This window comes from Sceloporus occidentalis, unplaced genomic scaffold, assembly GCF_023333645.1.
Source record: "Sceloporus occidentalis isolate IW3139 unplaced genomic scaffold, rSceOcc1.0.p SCAF_9, whole genome shotgun sequence".
NCBI classification, from domain to species: Eukaryota; Metazoa; Chordata; class Lepidosauria; order Squamata; family Phrynosomatidae; genus Sceloporus; species Sceloporus occidentalis.
In genome coordinates, this window is record NW_028316989.1 from 41,969,447 (window position 1) to 41,981,378 (window position 11,932).

At 42.1% G+C, this 11,932-nt stretch overlaps 1 protein-coding gene across 1 annotated transcript; it reads right to left on the reverse strand.

The window, feature by feature from the left end:
- Positions 1–7,338: 7,338 nt before the first annotated feature.
- LOC149307398 (uncharacterized) lies at positions 7,339–11,008 on the reverse strand. The gene is made up of 6 exons (XM_089538315.1): positions 10,915–11,008; positions 10,218–10,338; positions 9,734–9,884; positions 9,458–9,592; positions 7,650–7,775; positions 7,339–7,467 (listed from the first exon to the last, which is right to left on the reverse strand). The coding sequence occupies exons 1-6, from the start codon at positions 11,006–11,008 to the stop codon at positions 7,339–7,341; spliced, it is 756 nt and encodes a 251-aa protein (XP_089394441.1).
- Between the last annotated feature and the right edge of the window lie 924 nt (positions 11,009–11,932).

Sequence of the window (11,932 nt, forward strand, 5' to 3'; positions counted from 1 at the left end):
TGTTGTGTACCTTCATGTCATTTTCCAACCCAAAAGTAACCCTGTTACAGGTTTTTCTTGGCATAATTTGTTCAGAGGTGATTTCCCTTTGACTTTCTCCGAGGTTGAGAGAACGTGACTTGCTCAGTGGGTTTCCAGTGCTAACTGAGGGGGGAATTGTAACTCTGGTTGCCCGGTGTCCTAGACCAACACTCACACCACGACGCCATGCTGCCTCTAGATGATGCCATTCATTCATGCTAATTGCAAGGTTTGTTGCTAAGTAAATTCGAGGAGGGAGGGAGCTTTCCTGGTTTTAAAATCATAGGGTTCAATTGATTTCACCCCCAGACCGGTTACCATACAACATCATTGTTCATTCTGCAATAGTGCAAAAAGTCATGTTCATTTAGAGAAGCATTCCCAGAGGTGAGCCCCTCTCTGACCCAGGAAGCCTCCTTTTAAGCATCCATTAAGAAGCCAAGCCCTTCCTCCAGTCCATCTGCCTTGGTCCAGGCCTCGGAGGTGGAGAAGAACTGCTGGGCCTGATCCCATTCCCCACCACCACTCCCTTCTCTTTTTGTATCGTGTCTTCTTAGATTGTAAGCCTGAGGGCAGGGAACCGTCTAACTAAAAGATTGTATGTACAGCGCTGTGTAAATTTACAGCGCTTTATAAATAAAGGTTAATAACAATAATAATAATAAATAGGTTGTTGTTGTAGCCTCTTAACGCATTGCCAAAAAAGGGAAGCCCACCATCATCAAAAAGAGTACGCTAACTTGCATGAGATTTACAAGTGCTAATATATAGGTATGGATGCAGATTTAGAAGCAGTGACTAGGGATTGCTGTTGTTGTGTGCCTTCAAGTGGTTTCCAATTTATGGCGACCCTAAGACAAACCTATGATGGGGTTTTCTTGGCAGTTTTTTTCCAGAGGAGGTTTGCCATTGCTATCCTCTGAGGCTGAGAGAGTGTCACTTGCCTAAGGTCACCCAGTGGGCTTCCATGGATGAGCGGGCATTCGAACACTGGCATCCAGTCGTAGTCCAACATTCAAACCACTACACTGCAATAGTTTCTCCAATATACTATATACTATCTAATGAACCTTGCCAAGAAAACCCTGTGATAGGTTTGCTTTAGGGTCACAACTTGAAGCACAGGCAGGCAGAGGTCTAAGGCATTGAATTATTGTGTCTAATCTACTCACTACTTACCTACTCACTGGTAATCTCTAGGGTCTAACTGAGATATGGCTTTTTCTTGTTGTTATTTGTTGCTGTGTGCTTTTAAGTTGCTTCCAAATTATGCTGCTCCTAATGCAAACCTATCACAGGGCTTTCTTGGCATGATTGGTTTAGAGGGGTTTGCCATTCCCTTCCTCAGAGGCACAGAGACTGTGACTTGTTCAAAGTCACCCAGTGGGTTTCTATTCCACTGAGATCACCATACTTGCTCCTTTTGGACTACATCTTCCTGAAAGGGGACAGTGTCTGCTGGTTCAAATAACATTGCGCCAGCAAACTCTGCAGTTTTTGGGTGGCACCTATATAAACAAATAGCCCAAACACAACAAGTAACCAATAATAATAATAATAATAATATTTATTTGTATCCCGCCTCTCCCTGTATTGGATCGAGGCGGGTAACAACAAACAAAAGAACAATGAAAACACAACATCAAAAAAACCAGAAGTAAAAACATAATAAGACACACAAAATCCCAATTCCCTATCTCCCTCCCACCCTAAAATAGCATTAAAAAACCATCTCACATTTTAATATTAAACCAATTAATAATATTAATAACATATTTACATGAGAAACCACTCAGAGCCTTACCACACAAGATGAATTTGTAGCCTAAGCAATCATAGACATGATTGACTTTGAGTGAAGAATTGCCTAGGAAGGGGGGACTGCTCATTTCATGATAGCTGTCCAAATGATTTGACCCTTCCCAGCGGTCTGAACCATCCAACTGTGCACATTTCCAGTGAATGGTTCAATTGGCCTCAGCGCGGTGACGTGACCCACCCCCCCACCCCCCCTATCCTGCCCTGCAACCCATGATCAGTAGCCCTGTCGATCCATCCAAAGAGGGTAAATCTGCAACTAGGGTTGCCGTAAGTGTCCACTGAAACCTGGGACAAAATGTGGAACAAAATCAAACCAAACTGGAGGACAAAACTCAGCCCAGAATGTAGGACATATAAGAAAAATGGAGGAGCTTAAATGTCCTACATTTTGGGCTGAGTTTTGTCCTGCCGTTGTCCTACAGTTTGGTCTAGAGTTTGTTTTACATTTTGGCTTACTGGACAATTATGGCAAACCTATCTGCAGCACATGTAGGGGTGCCATAACTGTTCACTATTACCAGTGACAAAATGTGGAACAAATTCAACACCAAATTGTAGGGCAATTGCAGGACAAAACTCAGCCCAAAATGTAGGACATTTAAGAAAAATGGACGACCTTAAATGTCCAACATTTGGGGCTGAGTTTTGTCCTGCAGTTGTCCTACCGTTTGGTCTAGATTTTGTCCTACATTTTTGGCTTAGTGACAGTTATAGCAATCCTCTCTGCAGCACATGGTCCAATTTGCTTGAATACAAGCCTTGCTCAAACTCGCCCTATCAGACCTGACCTTTAGGAATTGGTTTTGGACCTTTCTGAATCACATAGGAGATTATCGCATTGGCAAAAAAGCAGACCTGAGTCCAGGCTGAGCGTGGGCTGAACCTTTTCAAAAATGGCTACCAGTTTGCTATTGTGATAATCTCCATAGTCTGGACTATCTGGTAAGAAGACAGGCCTTAGACTGATACATTGCAAAGACATCAGCTATTCTTGCATGCTAAAACATGTTTTGTAGGGGCACCTTTGGAATATTCAACATAAAAAGATCTTGAACATAGGTTGTCAGGACATACATGGGATTAGAAAATTAACTTATCCACAGACTTAAGAAAGTATTTAATAACATTCTAACAGAGAGAGAGAGAGAGAGAGAAAACAAATCAAATTGAAAATAGATTTAAAAGAAGAAGGCATTACAAAAAGACAAAATGAACTTGACAATATTTTGGAAGACAGCAAAAATCCTGAGCTCTCTAAATTCATCTGAGCATAGTCAAGTGTTATAAAACATTGGCACAGTCAACAGTCGGATACCACATCCTCATTCCACAAAACCTTTTCAAGATTCAGGAAAAGAAAAAAAATTAAAACATTGGCATAGTTATTCAGTTTTCAACAAACTTTTTCAATGCCATATCTGTGACATTTGATATAAAATGGTATAAAGATAAAATATGTAAAAACAGCAAGATGATGGCTCCTTATGGCCAAACTCTAAAGCTTTCTTACTTCATCTGTATTAAAAAGTTTTTACGGCAGATAATTGCAGCTGCAAAGAACTTGGCAACTTTTACGGTTACTAGTTCCTTGTAGTCTGAAAGACATAAAATTGCTCTTTTCTGCCAGGTAGGTGTTGTAAAAGAAGATATATATATATATATATATATATATATATATATGGCATGAGATTCTAGATAAAGGGAGCAACAAAAAAGGACATGTCCAATTGACTCAACCTCCTCAGAGCCGCAGGAATCTTTTTATATTTGCCTTCAACTACGGCTGACGGAATGATATTAAATCTTGCGAGCATAAATGCTCTTCTAAATTTGGGGATGTGCAGGTTATCAAAGTATTTGGCATGTATGGAATTCTTTCAGTTCCCCCAATTATGGGATAGAGAATTGCTTTGCTTTTGTGGGTTTGCAGGTCAATATCTTTAATTCTCTGTGTGATAACAGTTTTTGCTTTATTATAAGCCAACATAAGTACATGATCTCTTGATAACCCAATAGACAAAAGCTTCAAAATTAAGGAATTTATCCAAGTTGATCTAAAAGGGTCCGTTAGTATTAATACAGTGCTGTGTAAATTTACAGCGCTTTATAAATAAAGGTTAATAATAATAATAATAATAATAATAATAATGGGGCCATTCCTTTTTACATAGAATAGCCAAAAGTGTCTCCATGACTGCTTCACTCTACAGTGTATTGGTCTAAGGGCTGTTTTCCCATTGGATGGTCTGGATCAGTCTGGGTGGCAGGAATTGTGGCTCCGGGGCTTGGGCTGGATCCCTCCCTGCCCCATGTGTCATTATTTTAGAGTAAACCCATGGGGGCCCAGCGTCCCCTCTCCTTGCTCCACGCGGCTTTACTCTTTATTTGAGAGACCAGCCTGGCAGAGAAAGGTCAGGGAAAGCTGGATCTTTTCCTTCCCTTCTCTGCCAAGTTTCAAAGTCAAACTCAGGAGAGAAGGCATGGAAGGCTCCTGGCCTTTTCCATCTCTTTCCTGCCAGCCTTCAAAGTCAAGCCTGGCTCGGAAGAGATGGGAGGGCGGTTTGGATAATTTCGTGGGTGTTGGAGATTTGCCCACATTGGATGGATCAGAAAACAGACAGGTCAAAAAAAACCTACTGGTCAGGAATTGCAGGGCAAGAGAAAAAAAGAGGCCACGTGAGTTCGCTGAGGCTAATGGAACCATTCACTGGAAAGGTGTATAGTAGTTCCCCCTCCTAAGCCATGGATTTTTTAGCCACTGGTTCAAGCTTTTGCAGCTTGAAAGTTTTCAAACAAAGGATAAATTCCAAGTAGCAAACCTTGGTGGGTTTGCTACTATTTTAAAGAGGGGGAATATTTTGCTATGTCATTCATTGTACGAGGGGTAATGCACCAACACAAGCATTTCAGGCATGTAGCTTTGAGATTTTGCAGACTCCACCTTCACAATATCCCCTCGTATTTAATGAGACTTGAGCATCCACAGGCCTTGTTATCCACAGGGGGTCCTGGAACCAGCCCCCAGTGGATAAGAAGGGACAGCTCTTCACAGTTGGATGGTTCAGAGCACTGCTTCCAATTGGTCAAGGGGTGTGGCAGGTCTATATTGGAAGGGCTAAGTAAGTTTGACAGCTATCAATCATTTTGAAACTTCATTTTTTTGCATTGTAGGAAGCCAACCAAGTCTATGAAAGCTTAGGCTACAAGTTCTTTCACCCGGTTAGTATTAGATGAATGGGCAGGCTCTGGTCTTTTTTTTTCTCCTTAAGCAGGTGGCCTCTGCTCTCTTCCTGGCCTCTTCCTGGCCTTTGCTATCTTCCTGGCCTCTGTTCTCTTCTTGGCCTCTGTTCTCTTCTTGGCCTCTGCTCTCCTCTTCTTGGCCTCTGCTCTCCTCTTCTTGGCCTCTGCTCTCCTCTTCTTGGCTTCTCCCTTCAGCTGCCGCCGGACATCTTTTCCCTGTTGTGTTGGAAACCTGCAAACTGGGGTGTTATGGCAGCAACAACAGGGAGTTTCAAGGTGACGCTTCTTTGCAGGTGGAGGGCTGCAACATGAGTTTTGGACCTCAGGACGTGGCAGCATGCGCTTATTAGTGGCTAGACGTCTCCGCTTGTTGTCCGGTTCATCCCTGGACAGAACAAGAGATAATGAAAGAGAGGTGTCACCTCAGAAGAAGACATCCAGGATGCCAGAAACATGAAAGTTTTAAGTAAGCATATACACGGAGATGAGTGTGGATTCCTTCCAAACAGGCATGGTAAAAATAATATTAGGACAGTGTTAAACATCCTTGAAAAATTTGAGCGCCAGAATGATGAGAAGCTGGCTATGCTGTTTGGTGGATGAGGAGAAAGCATTTGATAGGATTAGTTTGAGTTATCTACAAGAAGTACTGGAATGGATGAATCTGGGACCAAAATTATACAATTGGTTATTTGCTATATACGTTGAACAAAAGGCGTAACTGATAGTAAATAATGAAAGAACGGGTTATTTTAAAATTGAGCGTGGTACAAGACAGGCTGTTCCCTATCCCCTCTCTTGTTTATTGTTGCATTTGAGGTATTGTTGAACCACGTTAGAACTAACCCTGAGATAAAAGGGGTAAGAATAAGAGAACATGAATTTAAAGCTAGACATTGTTGTCCACATTACAAGAATATACAGATGATAAATCAATCTAAAACCTCTTTTATAACAAAGAATTTAAGCAAGGATAAGAAGGGGGAACTGAGTAAAATTTCTGGATTTAAAATCAATAATAAGGCTAAATACCTAGGAATTGTTATGACAAATAGAAATATTGATCTATTTCAAAATAATTATATTAAGCTTTGGACTGAGATAAAAAGGGATTTAGCTTCTTGGTCAAAAATACACCTGAAACGGTAAGGGTTTAAACCAAGGAAGTCTTGTCAATGTCTGTCAAAGTCTTAGGAAGAACGAAGCGGAGAGAGTGAAAGGTATTTATGTTGGGGTTGGGGTGGGGAGGGAGGGATGGTGGATGACTGTGTATTCTGATAAGATGCTTCTGTTATATGTTATATATGTTATATGTTTTATGTTATGTGGTTTAGGTAAATGTAATTTGTTTTGTTTTGTAATAAAATAAAATAAAGGAATACAGTGTTTAGATAAGTACGATGGAACCAAAATTGCAAATTATAAGATGTTTTATGTTATATGGAATACATTATACTAAAATTAGATAGACCAATTGTTATATTTCTTTTCTTTTGTCCACGCTCCTTTGTAGTTACAGATAAAACAAATGTGTGCACTTATTTGAAGGGGAAAGTAATCAGATTTTATGTTATCTTTCCCTTTCACCCTTAAGAATATCTATATGAAAACGTCAGCTGACCTGTGGTCCCAGTCGCTGCACAACCGCTTCTGGGGTGTTCTGTTGCAGGAAGGCTTCCCATGACTGTCTCTTGGTCCAAAGCCTCGCTTTGCTAATAAAGGAAGGAAATATTATATATAAATGTGTAAATTTATAAATGTGTAAATTTACAGCGCTTTATAAATAAAGGTTAATAATAATAATAATAATAATAATTTAAACAGGGCTATCATATCACCTCTTAACCTTCTTTTCTCCAGGCTAAACATCCCCACCTCCCTAAGGTGTTTCTCATAGGGCATGGTTTCCAGACCCAATTTTAGTCACCCTCCTTTAGACACACTCTAGTTTCTCAATGTCCTTTTTGAATTGTAAAATTATATCTCTTTGGATATCTGACTGAGGGCCCGAACAGACAGGCCAAAATAAAGTTGCTTTGGATCACTTTGGAGATATGCTGTTTAAACGATGCATGCGTCCTAAGAGGCTGGAAGCTGCGTCAAAGCCACGCTCCAGTCCTAAGGACTGGAGCACAGCATTGGTACACCTTCTGGCCTTGCATGTGCATTTAAATAGCATACCTCCAATGTGACCCGAAGCAGCTTTATTTTGGCTTGTCTGTTCGGGCCATGAGAACTAATGGAAAGTGTTGTGTGTCAGCTTCTGCCTGGTTTCTTACCTGGCCTTTTGTTTGGCTGAGAAGGAGGAGGAGGAGGAGGAGGAGGCGGCGTCTGGTGGACCTTTGGAGAAGGATCATGACGAACTGCGGTTTTCTCCTTCTTTTCCTGTTGAGAGCGAAAGAGAATGGAAAGGGTTAGTAGCAAACCTGAGAGCAAGTGCATTTTTCTCTCTAGGAATCTCTTGGTCCTGAAGAATGCATGGCATTGCCTTGTCAGTGAGGGGAATCGAAGCCAGATCGCCAGGGTTCTAATTTAACATTTAAACAGCCATATTATGGTTGCTATACCTTCTCTTCCTTGTCTTGGGCTGTTTTCATCTGCTTCTTCTCCCTCTCCTTCTCCTTCTTTTCTTGATTCTTTGCAAGAATTTCTTTATCTATCTTGTAGTCTTTCTGCTCCGTTTTTGCAAGATTCTTATCAAGACAAAAACAAAACAAACAGTTTCATTTACATACCGCTTCATACTGAACTAACAGTGTCTAAGCGGTTTACAACTGTAAGCTAATTGCCCCCAACAGTCTGGGTACTCATTTTAGCAACCTTGGAAGGATGCAAGCCTGAGTCAAGCTTAATAATAAATAATAATAAATAAATGGTTTATTTGTATACCGCCCTTCCAAAGATCAGGGCGGTTCACAACAGTTAAAAATTACATAAAAAGTTTCAATATACAATGTTAAAATACAAACGACACAAAAAGAAAAACAACAACAAATGCCCCCGGGTTAGAAACCCATTGCCTGTGTGGCCTTATGGCAGGGGGGGCCTATAAGGACTAATCGGGGAATGCGATGCCAAACAGGTGGGTCTTCAACTCCCGTTTGAATTGGGCCAGGGAGGTGACTGAGCGGAGCTCTATGGGCAGCGTGTTCCAAAGGGCCGGGGCGGCGATGGAGAAAGACCTCCTGGAAGTGGAGGATAACCTTGCCCCGGGAACCCTAAGGAGTTGCTGCCCAGTTGTTCTGAGGGTGCGAGGCGGAATGTATGGGGAGAGGCGGTCCTTCAGGTAGCCTGGGCCCAAGCCATTTAGGACTTTATAGGTCATTACCAGCACCTTGTATTGCGCCCGGAAGCAAATGGGCAGCCAATGGAGGTTTTTTAGAACCGGTGTTATATGGCTGGCCCTGGACGTGCCAGTGACCAGCCTTGCAGCCATGTTCTGCACCAATTGAAGCTTCCGGGTTAGGTACTAGGGCTGTCCCATGTAGAGTCCATTGCAGAAGTCCAATCTCGAGGTTACCAGGGCATGTACCACAGTTTCAAGGTCCCTCTGGGTCAGGTATGGGCGCAGCTGGCCCCCTTAGCTGGGATTGAACCCACCCTTGTGGTTTTTAGTGAGTGGCTGCAATACAGGCATTTAACCACCTGTCAATCCTTCTAGACAAAAGGAAGAAAGGATACAGGAAAGGAGACTATGGCCTGTTACAGACTGCCCAAATAAAGCTGCTTCGGGTCTCTTTGGAGGTATGCTGTTTAAATGATGCATGCATCCTAAGAATCCGGAAGCTGCACCAAAGCTGCACTCCAGTGCTTAGGAATGGAGTGTGGCTTTGGCGCAACCTCCGGACTCTTAGGACCCATGCATCATTTAAATAGCATATCTCCAAAGAGACCCGAAGCAGCTTTATTTTGGCAGAAAAAGCAATGATTGCCAAAATAAAGCTGCTTCAGGTCACTTTGGAGGTATGCTGTTTAAATGATGCATGCATCCCAAGAGTCCAGAAGCTGCACCACGATCCTTAGGACTGGATCGTGGCTTTGGCGCGGCTTCCAGACTCTTAGGACACATGCATCATTTAAACAGCATACCTCCAAAGTGACCTGAAACAGCTTTATTTTGGCCTTTTGCCATATTTTTGGAATATAGGTTTAAATATAGCCCACTTAAACCACTCTTGCCTTAATTTACAAAACATCTTGTAGCACCTGTGAGACTGAGCATAAACGTTTGTAGACTTGTTCTCCATCCTCATATCCATGAAGTCAATGGGTACCCAGAACGGATCTTAGATCCCTCCTTGCATCCGCCGAAGGAGATCAAGTCTACAATGGCTGATGCTAAAACTTCCTTTGAAAGTACAAAAGCTAGCACCACCTGACTCTGTGGGGTTTTTGGCTCTTTCTGGACCTTCTGTTTCAGCTTCTTTTCCCTGGCCAAATACAGGAGGTAGTCAGTCTCGGCTTGGAGCTGTTTTCGCAATGGTGTTTTCTTTGTCTTAATTGGTAGCACCTTTGGATGGGAAAATACACAAAATAAAATCTCACATGTCATAGAGTTGGAATAGACAGCTTTAAGGGTACATTCTCAGTGGGGAGAAAGATAGCCAGATGCAAAAAATACTATGAAAAGTGCATGAGGCTTCTCCTGTACCTTGTCGGTTAGTTTCAGCTGTTGGATGGATTGCATTAGTTCGAAGGCTCCGCTGCCTAGCTTGTCTTCTCCAGGTAACAAATTGGAGTGGCCATCCAAGCCCCGTTCAACATCCGAATTGGCTGGTTTGGGTTGGCAAGTGAGATTAACCCTGTCCATTTGACCAAAGAGGAGAATCATGAGGGGGTGCCCCTTTTCCGTGGAGTTTATCACAAGTGAGGAATTACTCATAATTTCAAATGAAAAGAAAGTGGAGCCAGAACGCATTCAGGTTAGCAAAATTACATGAATTGCATTCGAACTGGCTCCCCATTGCCCAAAAATAGCATGCCATTGCCCAAATTTGCATGTGGCAGTCTATCACACAATAACGTTAAACCCCATGATTGCGTTCAGATTGCCACTGGATTATACTTCCAATTTCCCTTGCCTGATAAGCTCTCATATTCTAACTGTTCTCCCAAGAACCTATTTCCAGACTCACTTGACTTCCTCCTCTGGGACTGAAATTTTCTGAACTTTTTCATTTGGCTTGATGGGAGCTTTTCTGGTGGAATCTTCCTTTGTTCCCACTTCTTTTTTGGGAGAATAACGCCAAGAACAGCCTAAGAAAGAAATACAATTTTACCTCATCAAAAGTAAGTGGAACTCTTGATATAGGATATATCTTCATGCATGTAAACATTTAACAGGTTTTCTAGTGGTCAAGCTGATAGCAGTTAGAATCACTTGAAATTTGTTGTCATCTACTGCTTTGGGGCAAATCATGGCCCCAGGCAGCCCTCCTGTGCTCAATGTAGCCCTCCATCTGTGTAAAAATTGAAACTGCCCTTCCCCAGAGGCTTCTGAAGAACACAATTTGCCATTTTGCTTCCTTCCCAAAATTTTAAGGTGGCCAGAGCAGCATTTGCAGTTTGCAACCCTCCGTGGTCTACAGAAGGGCGTCCCTAGGAATTGCAACCCCATGGTTTAGCTGAGATAGTAAATTGTGAAAACACAGGTATGTATTTTCCATAATTTCTGCCAGTGAAAGAATTTCAACTAGGCTGGCACAGAAACATCATTGTGGAATCTCAAAGCTCACCCAAGGAACGAACCTCGAAATTCAAAAAGGTATTGGGGAGGTTGCTCCAAACCTCTGTCCCATAGATCTCCAAAACCTGCTATGCCAGCATGCTTACCTTCGCCTGGATCATCATTCATCTGGTGTGACATAGACATCTTTTGACAAAGATCTACCAAATGCTTTTCTCGAGCCTTGGAACTTTCCCTCATCTTGGCATGTTGAAAGATGGACTCAAGACTGGAGATGGGAAAAGAAATACAATATCCCCTTTTGCAAGCGGTTTACTATCTCCCACTGTGCAAAGGAGTCGGTGTTGATGTGGCATGTAGGTTAAGTTTCATCTCAAAACAGACTCTGGAAAAGTGACTGGTACATTTGGATTCCTCTCTCGACCATGAAATCCACTGAGAGACTTTGGGGAAGTCATATGATCTCCTGGGATCACCATATGTTGACAGACTACATGCACATGAACACACACGCGCACACGCACACACACGCACGCACACATGCTAGCTGCGCATTGTGAGCATTATGCTCTGCTGGAGTGATTTGGTCTGGATCTTTATCCACTCCTGTAAGTAAGTTACTTAGGATAATCCTAGGCTGGGGCTTGTCTGTGTTCATATTTTGGGTGAGATTTACAGTTCACACCCTATAAATCACTACACCTGTCTAGCTTGTCTGAAAGAGTTTTTATTATGATTAAATATAGATGGGATATAGACAGCTAATTGTTGGACTGCAGCTTCCACGATCCCTCATTATTGGCTTTGCTTGCTAGGACTGTTGGGAGTGAAGACCAAAACAACATTTATACAACCATATGTTGCCCATTTCTGACATAGAGAGTGACATATCAAGAACTTTCAGCAATCAGACAATGCTGTATCTTGAGTTGGAAAATCTGCATCCCTCCAGAACTTGATAAACTGCTATGTCCATAATTGCTCACCAGTAGTCAAGATCAATGGAGTTGATCAGAACTGGGATCCTAACCATATCCAAAGAGTATTCTCGGATTTTCCAACCCAACCCTACCTTTATTAGTTAAAATATTTTTATGTCACTTTTAAAATCCATACAGCTTCCCTACAAGCAGTGCATTCAACATAGTTACAGTAAAATCACAT